This window comes from Triticum aestivum, chromosome 3B (genome assembly GCF_018294505.1).
Source record: "Triticum aestivum cultivar Chinese Spring chromosome 3B, IWGSC CS RefSeq v2.1, whole genome shotgun sequence".
Classification (NCBI taxonomy): domain Eukaryota; kingdom Viridiplantae; phylum Streptophyta; class Magnoliopsida; order Poales; family Poaceae; genus Triticum; species Triticum aestivum.
This window is the reverse complement of record NC_057801.1, coordinates 534,681,586-534,702,420: the sequence shown is the minus strand read 5'-3', so window position 1 is coordinate 534,702,420 and position 20,835 is coordinate 534,681,586. Positions and strand designations below refer to the sequence as shown.

At 43.8% G+C, this 20,835-nt stretch overlaps 1 protein-coding gene across 1 annotated transcript; it reads left to right on the top strand.

Moving 5' to 3' along the window:
• Nucleotides 1–20,046: 20,046 nt before the first annotated feature.
• Nucleotides 20,047–20,586, top strand: LOC123065659 (uncharacterized). The gene has a single exon (XM_044488898.1). The coding sequence runs from the start codon at nt 20,047–20,049 to the stop codon at nt 20,515–20,517; it is 471 nt and encodes a 156-aa protein (XP_044344833.1). The 3' UTR covers nt 20,518–20,586.
• The last annotated feature ends 249 nt before the right edge of the window (nt 20,587–20,835 follow it).

The following is a 20,835-nucleotide window of genomic DNA, read 5'->3' as shown; positions in this document are numbered from 1 at the left end:
CCTCGGCCCCTTCGTCGCTCTGGTCAGGTCTCCTGACGTAGATGTTTTGACTTTCCTCTCCTCAAATTTCACTAAAAAATTTAGGATCACGCAGGTATCTTGAAATTGTTCCGATGGTTTTGTGACGAGAACATTGTTCTTGGTGCCTCCTGTCTTTTATGTGGCAGTGACCCGGGGAGTTGAGCTCCGAGGTGTTGTCGTCACAATTTTATCGTTGCAGTTCTAGAATACCTGTGTTTTGCCGACATCGAAAATCTCTTTTATGCAGTTGTTGGTGAGATACCTTGATGCCACCCAGTACTGGGGCGGGAGTTCGGGAGTATTGCCATAACTCGTATAACAGATGCTTTTCGAAGGTTGAGGTACACGATTTCCGAAGCTTTCTTGGTTATGTGTTGACGGATGGATACAACTTGGATGTAGGTATTGTTAGTTTGGGTGAGATATATTGCTTCCCCTATATCCCCAACACCAGATTGCATAACCAGAAAGTTTCGGGAGTTTATAGGTGGGAATTCAAGTAGCTCCTAGAATATCTTTCCGACAGATGCATGATATGGGATTGGGTAAATCTCTATCATATGTATTTGTTCCGGCTTATTTCTGCAAGCCAATCCTTTCTTTTGTTTTGGAGTTGTGGTATTCGAGTTGCTTCAATGTCAAGTGTTGATTCCATATCTTTCAAGCGGTGTTCTCATATTTCTATGGGAGTACTAATCCTTTTGATCATCGAGATTGTCATGTCAATTCTTTCCAACCGCTGTGCTTCTCTTCAAGTGGATCCGATAATTTTTAACATCCGCAAGATCAACTCTAAGTTTTCTCACCGGTGTTTGTTTCATCCATCCCAAGTTGCCTTTGTTTTCCCGCCCTCCCACCCTTTTTCTTCAAGGACTCATATTTCTTAATCAAGTATCCATTTATTCATGTGAAGTCTCTTCACTCTTTTCAATCAATGTTTTGATCCGGTGATCCCTCGTGAAGATGCTCACGAGCTTCAAATTCATCATTCTTCATTCTCATATTCTTCCCTGGTGGATTAATTTCAAGGTTTCAGTGTTGATCATATTCCTTTCCTCGTTTCTTATGCTTTGTCATGCTGATGCACCTCTTAATCATTCATTTCTTCCTATTCATTTGTTCTGGAGTGCTGAAGATATCTCAGAAGATTTGGGTTTCCATTCTTAATCCGTTCAAGCTATTTGGAGATTATTATCTCATTCAAGTCATTTAATTCAACTGGCGCAATCTCTTTTCAAAATTATTTCAATGGTGTTTCTTTTGAGTGGCCCCTAACCCACAAGTCTTTTCCAGGATCTTACCTGACTCTTCTAATTATTCCGGAGCCATTCCTAATTCTTTTCAAGTCTAACGTAAGAATGAATTTCATCAGTCAGATGCCTTCTCCAAGATCTCATTCAAATTCTTTTCATCTTTGGCTCAACCTTTCCTCTTTTAATTCTCCCGGAGTATCTCAACAATTCATGGTGGTGTTTCTCGTCATCATTCTCAACATTTGAAGACCGAAGAAGGATTTCTCCTAAATCTTGGTCCGTTCTCTTGAAGATTTTTAGTTCTAGCTTATGTCATCCTCTCATAATTGTTTTCGATTGTGAGAATTCTTTTCTTACCATCCGGAGCATTTCATGAGTTGTTTCCATTTCTTTCCTCCGAAGTCCATCATGTCATAATTCTTCATTCTCAGCGTGTAGCTATCTCCAAACCTTACCGGTGCATCGTTCAAATACCCTCTAATCAGTTCATGATCTCTTTGTTCTCATGTATCTAAATCCCCTCAAGTATCTTCATTCGTTTTCCCATTCTTCCCGGTGATTTGTGCCTTTGCTACTTTCATTTTCAATTCTTACGGTGGTTCATTCAAGATTCCTCTTCCTTTGCTACCGTATCATTTCATTCGTTGTTTCCAATCCCACCGGCGGTCCCATCAATAACTTCTTCAAGTTGGCACTATATCTCTTTTCAATCCCTCAAGAAGAATAAGTAGTATGCCAAATCCGTTGCTTGTCATCAATTAAAATTGGTGAAGTATACGCATAACGTAATTCTTATTATTGTTTCATCCAAGTTATCTAGTTTCTTCTCTCCAGAGTTGTTCACCATGTCACATTTCTCAGTTCGAGATGCTTCATCTTTTCTTTTCCGGAGTTCCAGGTTTTCTGCATTATCTCATCGCGAAGCTCCATCTAAATCATCGCAAGGCTTCACCTTGTGTTTTCAACTTCTCTTTCTTTTTATCATCCTTTTATTACCGGAGTTCTTCATGGAGGCTCTACATGGTGGTTCATCAAGGATTCCTTTCATCCTTCAATTGTTCTTCAAGATTTCTCTCGAAGCTATGATCCGCCAAGCTACACTCTAAGATAAACATGGTGCTCAACACATGTTTTGTTTTGAGGAGCTCAAGTATTCTTCATCTTGCATTCCAAAGTGCAATTCTTTCTACCTTATCTTTTGAGGTGGTGTTATGTCACTCTTGACAATTTCCATTCATGTTTCTCGATTCACATGTTGTCAAGAATGAGGTATTTTAAACCCATCATTTTCTTCCTTGGAGTTATCTTGTGTCAGATTTCACCTAAAGCCTTTCCTTAAGGGTTGTTGCTATTTGTGGTGATTATGCATGACCCAAGCTTGCTCTTTATCCTCTTGGTGGAAGAAGTTTTCATCTCTTCATTGATCTCAAAGCAAGCAATTGTTTTCATTAGTGGCAGAATGTCACCTCATAGTCTTGAGATGTTTTTCATAAGCCCACTACAAGCTTGTCCTTCTCGTTGTTGGTTTTCCAACGACTCCGTTATAACCTTCTCGGAAGGATGCTTTCCAAGCTCACTTGTGGCAGAAGTTGGCATTTTCTCCTCCATTCTGTTATTCCAATGATCTATCTCCTATTCTTTCTTCCGGAGGCATTGTGATGTTGCTTCTTCACCCATCACCTCATTTTGTCAAGATCATGTTATTTTCTTGCTTATCCATTTAACCGGAGTGTCGTGTCCTCTTTTCAAGTTTTTTTCATCTTATCAAGTCTTGCATCTCTTTTCAACCGGAGTGCTGTCCGAATTTGATCTTCCTTGTTCCTTGTTTATCTCGTTTCAACCAGAGTGGTTCCAATTCTTTCTTGACCATTGTACTCATCATTCATAATGTTTCAACCTCTCAAGGTTCGTGGTTTCACTCGTTGGTCGAAGAAGCAACTTAGTTTTACCTCTTCTCTTCCTCTTCCGTTTCTCTCCGGCGCCATCCTAGATCTCGGGACGAGATCCTCTTGTAGTGGTGGAGTGTTGTAACGCCCCGAGACCGACGCTCCAGAAGACTTCCAGCTATTCCTAGTTTTGCCGTGTGATTTATTTTTTGTTTGTTGCATTTCATCATATCATCTCTTGCATTACATCATGTCATCATGCCAGCATGTCATTTAATTTTTAAAACCTCAACTAAATAAATTGCATAGATCTTTTGATCTGTTTAAATTGAGGGAATTCACATGGTGATTTCTCTTTATAACATATCCTCCCAATATTTAGGGAGCTACTATAAAATATTCCATTAGCTTGGAATTAACCATAACACACTTGCAAAATTCCCATGCCCTTTCTACTTCAAGTTTGGTCCCCAAACTTTGCCAACAATTCTTATCTCTTTTATCGAGGCTCCTCCTAAAGTCTCAACATTTTTGGACCTCCCTAGCACCTACTTCCTATGCAAGACCATTTGAATTATATTCAAATGAGTTCGAATTCTAACCTCTCACACATGCACACTCCTATTTTCTTGGGTCACGCTCATTTTTGCGAATCTAAGAAAATTGCCCTCCTGCCCAAGCTCCACCCCTAACCTCTCTCTATTTTCTTTCTTCTCTCTATTTTTTTATTTAGAAGAGAAGGGAGAGAGCCAGCCCAGCTGGGCCTCCCAGCTACTGCAGCTCGGCCTCCTCCCAACGCCAGCCCACCTCATCCCCGCAGCCCACCAGTTTCTCTAACCCTAGGCCCGACCCCTCTTCTCTCCCTCGTCCCCTCGTCCCGCCGCCACTCACACGCTTCGCACAAGAGAGGAGCGCCCGCGCCCGATCCCCATGGCGCCCCTGTTCCCCGCGCCTGTGGCCCTCGACGCTCGCCGTAGCTGCAGCTCCTTCTCCAGCCTCGTCAGATCCCAGCGCAGCCTGGTGCCTCCTCCTCCCTTGCTCCTGGACGCGTCCGGCCACCCGCAGCCGTCGTCGTCCGCACCCACAGGAGACCGCAGTTGCAGCCCCGAGTCCTCTGCTTCTTCCCTGCCGGCGTCCGAGGCCGCAACCTCCCCTGCCGCGGCCACCTTTCCTCGCCCTTCCATCTTTGCCGCTGCGCCAGCTCGCCTCTACTCCGTGCCGCTCGTCCTCTACCATGGCCTTCCTCCTTCAGCGTCGCGCCTGCACCCATCGTCGCTGCCCCAAGCCGCTCCCTCACCTTCCCTCGCCGTCCCGACCAGCAGTAGGAAACCAGGAGCTCAAGCTCTGCCATGGCTGCCACCCGTTCGTCGCCTCTGGCCGGATCCAGCCGCCCTCGGCCTCTCCTCGAGCACCCGAGGCCCTGCGAGCCTCCTGCTCGCCCGCATCTGCCTCTGCTTCGCGCCGCTTATCCTTGGCGCCATAGCCTCTGCCTTTGGATGACCCGTGGCTGTCGTGCCCTGTTGTGTGTTCTCTCTGCTGCCTGGCACTGTTGACGTCAAGACCGTGGGTGCCAAGTTCGTCTTCTGCCATCTCCGGGATTCGCCAAGTACCACGCTGTTAGTGTCCCTCCAAGTTTGATATTGGAACATGCACGACTACGCGGATTTGCCAAGTACCACGACGCCCCCCGAAGAGTTCGGGTTCGACAAGTCCGATGTCGCGCTTGTACAACAAGGAACCCCAAAGGACTTGGATGCGCCAAGTTTCTCTCTGACACGTGTACAACTACCATCGCCGTGTACCACTACTTCCACTACCGTCGCCACATGAACAACTACTTCCCACAACGAACCGTGAACGACTACTTCCTCTACATCGTACCGAACCCAAACCGCTCCGAAAATGCACGGTTCAAAGGTATAACCGCCGAGACGATGACCCGTGGACGAATGCATGTTGTATGAGATGCTCGTGTTTGCACCGTGTCCGAGTTGTCACTCGTTTCCATGCCGACGACCCGTGGGAACCCGGTAACCGGGATCACCCCACCATCTTTTGCATGTTCCGCACATCCACACTTTCTTTTGCACCGATATCTCAATGAGTTATCGGATCATCGGAATGTTGTCGTGGCACCATTTTCGTTGTTGTTGCCGTGGCACCCCTTCCGTTCCACCATGATGACAAATGCTTCATAACATGCTCATGTCAACACTTTCATAAAATTGCATAAAACTTGCACATGTCATCCGCATCATGATAACAACAATTAAAATGCTTAAAATTGTTATTTGCTTTTAAATTGCTAAATGACATGGGGATTTTCCGGATTTGTTGTTTGTTATATCCGGCCCCATTTAAATTGCCTAAATAGTTAGTTTTATTATGCTTCATCTCTTGCCATGTTTAACAACATTTAATATTATTGGGTACATAAACGAGAGAGAACTAAACAATTGAATGTGGTGTTTTGTCAATATGCAACTCGTTGCATATTGAGCTCCATTTAACTTGTAGTATTGTTTGTGCACTTTGCCATGCCATGCCTTTTTAAACCGGACATGCATCATACTTGATTGTGCATCATGCCATAATTATGCTTGTGTGTTTACCATGTTGTTTGCTTCTTTCCGGTTTGCTTCTCTCGTTAGCTTCGGTTTCGTTCCGGAGTTGTGAGGATTCGTTCGACTACGTCGGTTTGTCTTCTTCATGGACTCGTTCTTCTTCCTTGCGGGATTTCAGGCAAGATGACCACTACCCTGGATCTCACTACTATCATTGCTATGCTAGTTGCTTCGTTCTATCGCTTTGCTGCGCTACCTATCATTTACTCTTCAAGCCTCCCAAATTTGCCATGTCAGCCTCTAACCCTTTTCAACCTTCCTAACAAACCATTGCTTGGCTATGTTACCGCTTTGCTCAGCCCCTCTTATAGCATTGTTAGTTGCATGTGAAGTTGAAGATTGCCCCATGATGGACAGGATTATGTTGGGATATCACAATATCTCTTATTTAATTAATGCATCTATATACTTGGTAAAGGGTGGAAGACTCGGCCTTATGCCTGGTGTTTTGTTCCACTCTTGCCGCCCTAGTTTCCGTCATACCGGTGTTATGTTCCCGGATTTTGCGTTCCTTACGCGGTTGGGTGATTTATGGGACCCCCTTGACAGTTCGCTTTGAATAAAACTCCTCCAGCAAGGCCCAACCTTGGTTTTTACCATTTGCCTCACATAGCCCTTTTTCCCTTGGGTTTCCGGAGCCCGAGGGTCATCTTTATTTTACCCCCCGGGCTAGTGCTCCTTCGAGTGTTGGTCCAACCTGAGCGATGTCCGGCGCCCCCTGGGCAACCAGGGTCTATGCCAACCCAACGTCTGGCTCATCTGGTGTGCCCTGAGAACGAGATATGTGCAGCTCCTATCAGGATTTGTCGGCACATCGGGCGGCTTTACTGGTCTTGTTTTACCATTATCGAAATGTCTTGTAACCGGGATTCCGAGTCTGATCGGGTCTTCCTGGGAGAAGGAATATCCTTCGTTGACCGCGAGAGCTTATCATGGGCTAGGTTGGGACACCCCTGCAGGGTATAAACTTTCGAAAGCCGTGCCCGCAGTTATGGGCAGATGGGAATTTGTTAATGTCCGGTTGTAGATAACTTGACACCAGATCTGAATTAACACGCATCAACCGCGTGTGTAGCCGTGATGGTCTCTTTTCGGCGGAGTCCAGGAAGTGAACACGGTTTTGGGTTATGTTTGATGTAAGTAGGAGTTCATGATCACTTCTTGATCATTGTTAGCTTCACGACCGTTCCGCTTGCTCTCTTCTCGCTCTTATTTGCGTATGTTAGCCACCATATATGCTTAGTCGCTGCTGCAACCTCACCACTTTACCCCTTCCTTTCCCTTTAAGCTTTGCTAGTCTTGATACCCATGGTAATGGGATTGCTGAGTCCTCGTGGCTCATAGATTACTACAACAACAGTTGCAGGTACAGGTTATGCGATGATCATGACGCGAGAGCGATGTTTACTTGTTTTGGAGTTCTTCATCTGCTTCTTCTTCGATCAGGGGATAGGTTCCAGGTCGGCAGCCTGGGCTAGCAAGGTGGATGTCGTTTGAGTTTCTGTTTGTGTTTCATCCGTAGTCGGATGTTGTTCTCATGTATGATATGATGTTGTATTCGTGTGGCATTGTATGCCTCTTGTAAGTATCCCCATTAATTATGTAATGTTGATGTAATGATATCCACCTTGCAAAAGCGTTTCAATATGCGGTTCTATCCTTGGTGGGACCTTCGAGTCTCTTTAGGATAGTATCGCATATTGGGCGTGACACTAATGCTAGATGGGGAGAGAGGGTAGATGCGGCAGAGGCGGCACGACAGTGGCGGAGGCGGCATGACGACGACGGAGGGGGCAGCACAGAAGCTACTCGATTTGATTCAGGCTACAGTGAGGGGAACCCTATAGTGAGTGTCAGTTTCACGGCTCCACTGGTTAGCACGTAACGGTCAAAATGTGGACTCGGCCCTACGCGGCCCCACTCGTCGGAGTTAACGGTCAAGCCATTGACCCAATGGCAACATCCGTTGTGACTAGTTCTGAGGGTTTCAGGCAAGGGAGTGGGGAAAAGTGAGCAAAAGTTAAGATCGTGGGGATGAATGAGTAGAACTAAGGAACCAGGGGCACAGAAATAAAAATCCCTATTAAATTTCACCTTCGAAACAAGTCTGACAACTTCCTTTGGTGCCTGGTGGCTGTATATGACGCCGCTCATCAGGAGTTTAAGTCTGCTTTTCTAAAGGAACTTGTTAATACATGTCGATACAATCCCCATCCCATGTTAATCAGGGAGGATTTCAATATCCTTCGATATCAGCGGGAAAAAATAATGATCGGTTTGACACTAGAGGGCCTTTCCTCTTCAATGCTGTTATTGATAGCCTGGACCTGCGGGAGCTCACTATGTCTGGTCGTCAGTATACCTGGGCCAATAACCGATCAGTTCCGATTTTTGAAAAACTTGACCGGGTGCTAGTTACCGCCGACTGGGAATATAAATATCCCCTAGTCTCGGTACGGGCACTAGAAAGAATTGAGGCCTTATCGGATCATGCTCCATTGCTAACCGATTTTGGACAAACAACTCCAAGTTATAACCGCCAACGGTTTAAATTCGAACTGGGATGGCTCACTATGGAGGGATTCCTTGACTTGGTTAACAAAGTGTGGGCACGTCAACCTCGCGGCAACATGCCCATTCAACGATGGAACAATCGAATTCGTGCCTTGCGTCGATTCCTTCGTGGATGGGCTAAGCACACTGCTAGCATTTACAAAAAAGAAAAGTTGCGTCTATCTACTTTATTCGATACCCTTGATAAAATTGCGGAGGTGAGGCCTCTTTTTGTTGTTGAGATTGAGAAAAAAAGCCATCTAAATGAGCAGATTGCTTGCCTGCTACGCGAGGAAGAGATTAAATAGTACCAATGTTGCAAGGCTGACTCCCTCGTTCAAGGTGATGATAATACGAAATACTTTCAAATACTGGCCAATGGCAGACATAGAAAGAAACTATCTTCGCTCTTGACTAGGAGGAAGGCCGTATCAAGGGGGGCGCATCACTCAAAAACTTTATGACTAAGTTTTACAAGGAGCTTTTCTGCCCTTCAGCTGAAACAATTTTCAGCTGGATGAGTCTATTACTCATGACATCTCTCAAGTTTCGGAAGCAGAAAATGAATTCCTAACCTCTCCATTCTCTGAGGAGGAAATTCGAACCACGGTGTTTGAAATGGAACACAACAAGGCTCCGGGACAAGATGGTTTTTCAGCAGAGTTTTATCAATGTTTTTGGGACGTGATTAAGGCAGACTTGATTCAGTTGTTTAACCAACTGCATACCGAAGACCTTGATATTTCCCGTTTAAACTTCGGGGAAATTATCCTTCTGCCTAAGACTAAGGAGGCCAATCATATTCAACAATGTCGACTGATTTGCCTTCTAATTGTAAGCTTTAAAATCTTTACGAAGGTTGCAACTAATCGGTTGAAACGAGGTGGTAGATCATGTCGTCAAGCCCAGTCAAACAACATTTACGCAAGGACGCAACATACCAAATGGAGTTGTTGTGCTGCATGAAAATTGTACATGAGCTTCACTATAAAAAGTTGGATGGAGTCATCCTGAAAATATATTTTGAAAAATCCTATGATAAAGTTAAGTGGCCCTTTCTGTTGAAAACCTTACGTATGAAGGGGTTTTCGCCAAAATGGTGTTGATGGGTAGAGAGCTTTATTTCTGGAGGTAGTGTGGCCATCAAAGTTAACGATGATGTTGGCAACTACTTTCAAACAAGGAAGGTACATCGCCAAGGGGACCCCACATCCCCTATTTTGTTTAACATTGTGGCCGACATGTTAGCGACCCTTGTTGAGCGGGCTAAGGTGGTCGGGCAAGTTAGTGGTGTCATTCCTCATTTGGTAGAAGAAGGTCTATCTATCTTACAATACGCGGATGACACTACAATTTTCATGGATCATGATCTAGATAAAGAAAGGAACCTCAAGCTGCTTTTATGTGCATTTGAGGAACTTTCTGGTCTCAAGATTAATTTTCATAAAAGCGAACTTTTTTGCTTCGGCGATGCTGCAGAATCTGCACCTGAGTATGCTGACATTTTTGGATGCCAGCTCGGGCAGTTCCCAATTCGTTATATGGGTATTCCCATACACTATCGGCGTTTAACTACCACTGAGTGGAAGCACATGAAAGAGAGACTAACCAGTTGGAAGGCTAAACTCTTGTCATGTGGGGGGGGGGGGCGATTGATCTTTGATCAATTCTGTCCTCAACAACATGGTGTTGTATATGTTGTCATTCTTCCAACTCCCGAAAGGGGTTCTTCAGTGTCTCGAGTACTTTAGATCCAGATTTTTTTGGCAGTGTGATAATGAATCCAAGAAATATCGACTGGGTAGGTGGACTGTATTATGGGGGACTTGGAATTCAAGACCTTGAGATAAAAAAACATTGCTCTTCTCAGTAAATGGGTTTACAAACTACTCACTGAGAATGGAGTATGGCAAGAAATCATTTGTAACAAGTATGTGGGATCCATAACCATTTTTCAAGTTTATTGGAAACCTGGTGATTCACATTTTTGGAGTGGCGTCATGAAGGCCAAGAATTTTTTTTCTTCCAATTTGGAACATTCTCGGTGAGGGACAGCTCCTAGATTCGATTCTGGGAAGACACCTGGCTAGGGACCACCCCACTCATGGTGCAATATCCGAGCTTGCACAGATAAACCTGGGAATAGTTTGGACTCAAATCATAATTTCGAATCGGTTTTTCTATTGGTCTCTTTTGGTTTCGATTAAATGGGCTGAGCTCTTAGTGTAAGCTGGTTTGGTTTGGGCTTTTCCTATTATGGGCTTGGTCTGGTTCGGTCTGGTCACAGACCAAACAGTCACAAACCGTTCCAACCCATGGACTGAGAACTAAATCAAGGACCAGGTTAGGATCCCGATCAAAGCAATATTAATCACCCTTTTTGCCGGGAAAAGCAACCATCCATTGGCAACGTCGTCCTCGTCGTATCCACTGCTGGTGCCGATGATGATGCTCCTGCTCGCTATGGCATGTCAATGCTGACCCGATCGGGGCGTACCACGGCAAGAATGGTGCGAGTGCGGAGACACAGACCAGCATCGACCAGGTTCTCGCGGCCTCGTCCGCACACCTCCGCCTAGTACGCCGCGGTCACCGTCGGCCGCTCCTTCTCGGTGATATGGGACCTTGCGCAGTGCCGCGGCGACGTCCCACAGTAGGACTACGTGTGAAACGTCTCCATCGTATCTATATTTTTTGATTGTTCCATGCAAATATTATACAACTTTTACATACTTTTGGCAACTTTTTATACTATTTTTGGGCCTAACATATTGATCCAATGCCCAGTGCCAGTTCCTGTTTGTTGCATGTTTTTTGTTCCGCAGAAAATCCATATCAAACGGAGTCCAAACGGGATAAAAACTGAAGGATATTATTTTTGGAATATTTATGAATTTTGGGAAGTGGAATCAACGCGAGATAATGCTCGAGGGGCCCACGAGGAAGGGGGCGCGCCCCCGACCCTCTTGGACACCCCGTAAGGCGGTTGGTGCCCTTCTTTCTCCACAAGAAAGCTAATATCCGGATAGAAATCGTGTTAAAATTTCAGCCCAATCGGAGTTACGGATCTCTGAGAATATAAGAAACGGTGAAATGCCAGAATCTGTAACGCAGAAACAGAGAGAGACAGAGAGACATATCCAATCTCGGAGGGGCTCTTGCCCCTCCCATGCCATGGAAGCCAGGGACCAGAGGGGAAACCCTTCTCCCATCTAGGGAGAAGGTCAAGGAAGAAGAAGAAGAAGAAAGGGGGCTCTCTCCCTCTCTCCCCGGTGGCGCCGGAACAACGTCGGGGCCATCATCATCACCGCAATCTACACTAACACGTCCGTCATCTTCACGAACATCTCCATCACCTTCCCCCATCTATATTCAGCGGTCCACTCTCCCACAACCTGTTGTACCCTCTACTTGAACATGATGCTTTATGCTTCATATTATTATCCAATGATGTGTTGCCATCCTATGACGTCTGAGTTGATTTTTGTTGTCATATCAGTAATTGGTGAATTGCTATGATTGGATTAATTTTCTTGTGGTTATGTTGTTGTCCTTTGGTGCCCATCATATGAGCGCGCGCGTGGATCACACCATAGGGTTAGTTGTATGTTGATAGGACTATGTATTGGAGGGCAAGAGTGACAGAAGCTTCAACCTAGCATAGAAATTGATGCATACGGGATTGAAGGGGGACCAATATATCTTAATGATATGGTTGGGTTTTTACCTTAATGAACGTTAGTAGTTGCAGATGCTTGCTAATAGTTCCAATTATAAGTGCATAGAATTCCAAGTTAGGGATGACATGCTAGCAGTGGCCTCTCCCACATAAAACTTGCTATCGGTCTAGTAAAGTAGTCAATTGCTTAGGGACAATTTCGCAACTCCTACCACCACTTTTCCACACTCACTATACTAACTTTATTGCTTCTTTATCTAAAAAGCCCCTAGTTTATATTTACGTGCTCTTTATATTCTTGCAAACCTATCCAACAACACCTACAAAGTACTTCTAGTTTTGTACTTGTTCTAGGTAAAGCGAACATTAAGCGTGCATAGAGTTGTATCGGTGGTCGTTAGAACTTGAGGGAATATTTGTTCTACCTTTAGCTCCTCATTGGGTTCGAAAACTCTTACTTATCGAAAGAGGCTACAATTGATCCCCTATACTTGGGGGTTATCAAGACCTTTTTCTGGCGCCGTTGCCGGGGAATTGTAGCGTGGGGTGAATATTCTCGTGTGTGCTTGTTTGCTTTATCACTAAGTAGTTTTTATTTTCTATTCTAAGTTGTTTTCTATCTTTAGTTATGGGTAGGAAATGCAAAATACCAAAAAAAATAGTGTTACCTACTGAACCAATGGTTGAAGAACCACTCAAAATCTATCACACTCCTGAAGCTTTTTACTTGGATAATCTTTGATCCCTATGTGCTCGTGCTGAAACCCCAACTAGCTTAGTTGAGGGCAAATCTTTAGATGAGCATTCTTGTTATGTGCGACACCGCTTATCTCAAAAAGGGAAACTTTTACTGGATCAAATTCATCGTTTGCAATGCTATGCTTGGAATTTATGTGAAATATATGATTTTACTTGTTGTTCTCAAGACCCTAAGAAACACCTTCCGTACCAATGCGAGTTTAGTGATAATGGAATCGTATATTCATATGCTAAGGGTGTTTATAATTACTATGATGTCCAACAAATTAAATAATTTGTTGCTTTTAAGGGTGCTTATGAAATTGCTTCTTTGATTGGAAAGTATGATGCTAGTCTTTACAAATCTGAAAATTTTGCCATACTTAAATAATTTTATGATAATTATGCTTCTAATGCCTATGTTAAACCATATACTGAGGACTCCTCCGCTGTCCAAGAAGAGACTAATATTTTGTAGGAGTCTATGGAAGAAGAAATTGATGAAACTGTGAGCTCATTGGATGAAAAAGATGATGAGGAGAGCGAAGAACAAAAGGAGGAAGAGCGGATTAGCTACCCATGCCCACCTTCTAATGAGAGTAACTCTTCAACTCATACATTGTTTAATTTCCCTTCGTGCTTACCGAAGGATGAATGCTATGATAATTGTTATGACCCCGTTGATTATTTTGAAATATCCCTTTTTGATGAACTGGATGCTTGATATGCTTGTGGCCAAGATGCCAATATGAATTATGCTTATGGAGATGAAATTGCTATAGTTCCTTATGTTAAACATGAAATTGTTGCTATTGCACCCACACATAATAGTCCTATTATCTTTTTGAATTCTCCAAACTACACTATATCGGAGAAGTTTGCTCTTATTAAGGATTATGTTGATGGGTTGCATTTTACCGTTGCACATGATGATTTTGATAGATATAATATGCATGTGCTTGCTGCTCCAACTTGCAATTATTATGAGAGAGGAACTACATCTCCGCCTCTTTATGTTTCCAACATGATAGAATTGCAAGAAACTGCTTATACTATGCATTGGCCTTTACTTGGTGTGCATGAATTGTTCTTTTATGACATGCCAATGCATAGGAAGAGAGTTAGACTTCGTTGTTGCCTGATTTATGTTAATTTGTGCTCACTACTAAATCACAAATCATTGTTAATTAAAATTGTCTTTGATATACCTTGGGATTCAGGTGGATCCATTACTTGAGCATTATATGCCTAGCTTAATGGCTTTAAAGAAAGCGCGGCCAGGGAGACAACCCGGAAGTTTTAGAGAGTCATTTATTTCTGTTGTGTGCTTTCATAAAGTTTAAAAACAAAAAAATAAAGAGGGGAACCCAAAACTTTTCAAAAAGGAAAGTGAAAGTGAGAGATACAAGCATTGTTGAAGTGGGGGAGCTCCTTGAACTTGTTCATGCTCACGGAAACTTTGTGAATCTCTATTACAGAAAATTTTCATCAAAAATAATTATCCCCTTGTACAATTCCATTATATTATAAAAATAAAGTGCCAAGGTTTTCCTTTAGGATGTTTACAATACTTGTTGGTTTGTGTGGTGCAGGACAGAAACTTTGGCTGTAATGCGCGATTTTACATTTTTTTACTGGAACATCAAACAGTTCTGAAACTTTTGCACTGTCTTTCTATACGAATTGTTTATTTTTCCTATTTTTTCAGAATTTTTGGGGTACTAGAAATATGGTGAATGTTCAGATTACTACAGACTGCCCTGTTTAAGACAAATTCTGTTTTTGATGCATAGTTTGCTTGTTTTGATGAAACTATCAATTTCTATCGGTGGATTAAGCCATGGAGAAGTTATATTACAGTAGCTACAATGCAAAAACAAAATATGAATTGCTTTGCAACAGTACTTAGAGTAGTGATTTGCTGTATTATACTAACGGATCTTACCGAGTTTGGATTGCCTATTTCTCTTCACATAGAAAACCGCCATTTGTAGAATGCTGTTTTGCTTCACCTATATTTGTTAGAGCGTGGGCATATCTTTTGTAGAAAGAATTAAACTCTCTTGCTTCACTTATATCTATTTAGAGAGATGATAGGAATTGGTCATTCACATGGTTAGCCATAAAATCCTACATAAAACTTGTAGATCACTGAATATGGTATGTTTGATTCCTTGCAATAGTCTTGCGATACAGAGATGATAATACGTGGGAGGTACTAGTAAATGGTTGTGTTTAGTAAGAATATTGGTGTTAATGTTTGTGATTCCGAAGCATGCACGTATAGTCTCTCATTATCCTAAGAAGTTGGAGCATGATTTATTATTGATTGTCCTTCTTTGTGTGAAGGTCGGGGGCGCGCGATGGTTAACTCCTACCAACCCCCCCTAGGAGCATGCGTAGTAGTACTTTGCTTCGAGGGCTAATAAACTTTTGCAATAAGTATATGAGTTCTTTATGACTAATGTGAGTCCATGGATTATACGCACTCTTACCTTTTCGTAATTTGCTAGCCTCTACGGTACCGTGCATTGCCCTTTCTCACCTCGAGAGTTGGTGCAAACTTCGCCGGTGCATCCAAACCCCGTGATACGATACGCTCTATCACACTTTAGCCTCCTTATATCTTCCTCAAAACAGCCACCATACCTACCTATCATGGCATTTCCATAGCCATTCCGAAATATATTGCCATGCAACTTCCATCATCATCACATACATGACTTGAGCATTCATTGTCATATTGCTTTGCATGATCGTAAGATAGCTAGCATGATATTTTCATGGCTTGTCCATTTTTTGATTTCATTGCTATGCTAGATCACTGCACATCCCGGTACACCGTTGGAGGCATTCATATAGAGTCATATTTTTTGTTCTAGTATCGAGTTGTAATATTGAGTTGTAAGTAAATAAAAGTGTGATGATCATCATTATTAGAGCATTTCCCCAGTGAGGAAAGGGTGATGGAGACTATGATTCCCCATAAGTCGGGATGAGACTCCGGACTTTAAAAAAGAGAGGCCAAAGAAGCCCAAATAAAAAAGAGAGGCCAAAGAAGCCCACCAAAAAAACAAAAAAAAAATGAGAGAAAAAGAGAGAAGGGGTAATGTTACTATCCTTTTACCATACTTGTGCTTCAAAATAGCACCATGTTCTTCATATAGAGAGTCTCTTGAGTTATCACTTTCATATACTAGTGGGAATTTTCATTATAGAACTTGGCTTTTATATTCCGATGATGGGCTTCCTCAAATGCCCGAGGTCTTCATGAGTAAGCAAGTTGGATGCACACCCACTTAGTTTCAGTTTGAGCTTTCATACACTTATAGCTCCAGTGCATCTGTTGCATGGCAATCCCTACTCCTCGCATTGACATCAATTGATGGGCATCTTCATATCCCGTTGATTAGACGCGTCGATGTTAGACTTTCTTCCTTTTTTGTCTTCTCCACACAACCTCCACCATCATACTCTATTCCACCTATAGTGTTATATCCATGGCTTGCGCTCATATATTGCGTGAGGGTTGAAAAACCTGAAGCACGTTAAAATTATGAACCAATTGCTCGGCTTGTCATCGGGGTTGTGCATGATAAATACTTTGTGTTAAGAAGACAGAGCATGACAAGATTATATGATTTTGTAGGGATAGCGTTCTTTAGCATTGATATTTTGAAAGACATGATTGTTTGTTGGGATGCCCGAGTATTGATGTCTTTTATGTCAAATTATAGACTATTGCTTTGAATCACTTATGTCCTAATATTCATGCCATGATTAGATATATGATCAAGATTATGCTAGGTAGCATTCCACATCAAAAATTATATTTTTTTATCATTTACCTACTCGAGGACGAGCAGGAATTAAGCTTGGGGATGTTGATACATCTCCGTCATATCTATAATTTTTTATTTTTCCATGTCAATATTCCACAACTTTTACATACTTTTGGCAACTTTTTATACTATTTTTGGGACTAACATATTGATCCAGTGCCCAGTGCTAGTTCCTGTTTGTTGCATGTTTTTTGTTTCACAGAAACTCCATATCAAACGGAGTCCAAACGGGATAAAAATTGACGAAGATTATTTTTGGAATATTTATGAATTTTGGGAAGTGGAATCAACGTGAGACGATGCTCGAGGGGCCCACGAGGCAGGGGAGCACGCCCCAGGGGGTGGGCGCGCCCCAGACCCTCATGGACACCCCGTAAGGCGGCTGGTGCCCTTCTTTCGCCGCAAGAAAGCAAATATCCAGATAGAAATTGTGTTAAAATTACAGTCCAATCAGAGTTACTGATCTCTGAGAATATAAGTAATGGTGAAAAGCCAGAATCTGGAACGCAGAAAAAGAGAGAGAAAGAGAGACATATCCAATCTCGGAGGGGCTCTCGCCCCTTCCATGCCATGGAAGCCAAGGAATAGAGGGGAAACCCTTCTCCCATCTAGGGAGAAGGTCAAGGAAGAAGAAGAAGAAGAAGGGGGCTCTCTCCCCCTCTCTCTCGGTGGCACCGAAACACCGTCGGGGCCATCATCATCACCGCGATCTACACCAACACCTCCGTCATCTTCACCAACATCTCCATCACCTTCCCCCATCTATATTCAGAGGCCCACTCTCCCGCAACCCGTTGTACCCTCTACTTGAACATGGTGCTTTATGCTTCATATTATTATCCAATGATGTGTTGCCATCCTATGATGCCTGAGTAGATTTTCGTTGTCATGTCGGTAATTGGTGAATTGCTATGATTGGATTAATTTTCTTGTGGTTTCGTTGATGTACTTTGGTGCCCATCATATGAGCGCGCGTGTGGATCACACCATAGGGTTAGTTGTATGTTGATAGGACTATGTATTGGAGGGCAAGAATGACAGAAGCTTCAACCTCGCATAGAAATTGATGCATATGGGATTGAAGGGGGACCAATATATCTTAATGCTATGGTTGGGTTTTACCTTAATGAACGTTAGTAGTTGCGGATGCTTGCTAATAGTTCCAATCATAAGTGCATAGAATTCCAAGTCAGGGATGACATGCTAGCAGTGGCCTCTCCCACAAAAAACTTGTTATCGGTCTAGTAAAGTAGTCAATTGCTTAGGGACAATTTCGTAACTCCTACCACCACTTTTCCACACTCGCTATACTAACTTTATTGCTTCTTTATATAAACAGCCCCTAGTTTATATTTACGTGCTCTTTATATTTTTGCAAACCTATCCAACAACACCTATAAAGTACTTCTAGTTTCATACTTGTTCTAGGTAAAGCGAATGTTAAGCATGCGTAGAGTTGTATCGGTGGTCGATAGAACTTGAGGGAATATTTGTTCTACCTTTAGCTCCTCGTTGGGTTCGACACTCTTACTTATCGAAAAAGGCTATAATTAATCCCCTATACTTGGGGGTTATCAACGTGCTCTGAACGGCCGCGGCGGTGCCGAAACGGGCTACACGCTCAGCCTTCTCAACACCCAGGATGCCACCGGCATGGACTGAATGGCCTGGATGCATTCGGCCAAGCGCAGGGAAGCTCATGTCCGGCGACTGTGGCGAAAGTGCGAACAAAGGGCTGGCAACGGACATGGCGCAACTCGGTGGTGGTGGCAGTGGACTGCGGACTATGTGTGGAGCAGAAGGTGACCGAGCTGCCCAACTACTGCTGGACAGTGTGATATTCAACAGTCACATGGCACCCTACGAGATGTATCCCTTCTTACCGCTCGACAGCGCCGGCGAGTTGGCTGACGAGGTCGGACAGTGCGAGCAAGATCATCTTATACGGCTATACCGTGATGGATGGAGTGCAGCTCATCACATATAGTACAAGTACCTAGCATTTTTGCTTGTTCTACTTCTACGTACGTATGTTGTGGTGGTGAGTAACATGCAGCAGCAGCTAATCACCCTTCCAACGCCTCTCTTCCCGTAGTAATAGGACATGCCCTTGGTTTGAAACTTCAGGTTCAAACTGCATGTGGAGAATGGTTTGAATGGGTTTGGCTTGAAAATACATACACTTTGGATTCGTTTGGATAATAGCATTTGTAGTTTGGTCCGGTCTGGTCTAGCTGCTGGACTTATACCTGTATGGATTGGGCTGGGTTCAATATAAATTACAAACTATTCCCAGGTTTATCTACAGGATTGTCAGACATAAATTTGTCACCATCCAACAAGTTTTGGGACAAAAAACCATGATATTTCTTTCCGTAGGGACCTTTTAGGACCTCGCCTGATAGCATGGAATGAATTACTCATATGTCTGGAGGCTATTCAGCTGTCAGGTGAACCAGACATTTTTAGATGGAATCTGCATCAGAATGGCAAGTTTACAGTCAAATCCACGTATGATGCAATGGTTCATTGTGATGTTCTGGTTGACAGGAAATTGTGGAAGCTTAAAATTCCTCTGGTTTCTAAACAGAGGGGTCATCTTAACTAGAGATAATCTGGCACGACGTAACTGCCAAGGTACCAAGACATGTGTCTTTTGCCAACATGACGAGTATTAAACGCTTTTTTAGTGCAAATTCGCTCGCTCAGTTTGGGCCATAGTTCAAGTAGCTTCAAATTTATACCCCCACGTAGTGCACCTAACATGTTCGGCAACCGGTTGCGGGGTATTAATAAACAATTTTCTGCACATATTCTTATGGGGCGGCTGCCTTACGCCGGACATTGTAGCTTACCAGGAATGATGTGGTTTTAATAATAAGTGTGTCTCATATCCTATGCAGATTATTCATGTATGTATGTGATGGCTCCGTACTTGGTCTATCATGCAAAGGCCGGAGGATAAGGACCTTTTTATGATGGTGTCTATACGGCTGGAGCGTAAGGCCTTCTCCCCATGGATGGTGGTGTGATATTCGGATAGGATCTGCCACATCATAGGCCGGACTGATTTATTATTTTAACTGTTAAATGTTTTTTATTTTTCGGTCGGTTGGACTTTTTGGCTGTGTGTCAAGCTATGCAGAGGCCAGGCATCTTTCGATGCGATTGTATCAACTCGATGTATCAATTCAATGAAATGTCCTTTATTAAAGGAAATTGCTTTGAGATTTGCGCTGGGCCCACTATTCATCATGTCCGCCCCAGGACCCAAGTAACGATCGGATTGCTTAGAGAACTTGGACACCAAGTTGCCGACCACTACAGGAACTCACTGGCACGATGCAGTGTCCGCCAAGGAAGGGAAGCTCCCCGTGTGTATAAATTAGCCACCGGCAGATCTCGCCTCAACGCACAGAACCACGAAGCAAGCCAGGGAGACGAGCAAAGATGCATCGGGAAGGATGGCAGCGAGGGTGGGTGCGCGTGTACGACCGCGAGCTGGTCGACCCGGAAGGCAAGCGCCACGCCGTGCACGCCGTGGAGGGGCCGGCGGTGGCCAACGGCGGGTTCATCAGGGCGCCGCGGAAGCCGACCAACCAGTCCAAGTCCGGCGGCCTCCGCGCGCTCGGCAGGAGCGGCATCACGCAGGAGGAGGAGGAGGAGCCGCAGACCCTTCCGCCGACGATGGCCGGGCGCTTCGGATACTACTACTCAACAGGATGGCAGTCGCCGTTCAAGTACGAGTCTGCCATGTACAAGGAAGTGGAGATCCGTCCGGCGGCGGCAGCGCGCTTCGGGGGAAGATCGTCGTGCAAGGCGGGGCGCAAGTTCAGGCACGACGAGGTCAAGAAGTACTACCTCGACGCGGCCGACGTCCTCGACGGGCAGCTCGATTATCTTCGTGACTTCGATTCATGAGCACTCAGAACGGAGGTGCATTGTCCCTATGCCAGCAGAACGGAGGTGCTCGATCCAGTGATGTAGTATCTAATTTTTTTTGCTGGATGTGCAGACCGCACAGGTTGGGGTGGATGTGAGCTTTTTTTCTTTTCTTGCGAATGTAATAAAAATGAGGCTTCAGTTCGTCTTAAAATGACACTCCCAAGATACTACCTCCGTACGATGTGTATATATTCTTTCGAAATCCAAACTTTCTATGTTGATCAAATTTATAAAAATACCAACATCTACGTTGCCTATGTATCATTAGATCTAGGGGGTTGCTACAAATCAAGG

Bases quoted from the DNA above. Each gene is read 5' to 3' on its own strand.
- LOC123065659 (XM_044488898.1), top strand. From the start codon at position 20,047: ATGCATCGGGAAGGATGGCAGCGAGGGTGGGTGCGCGTGTACGACCGC.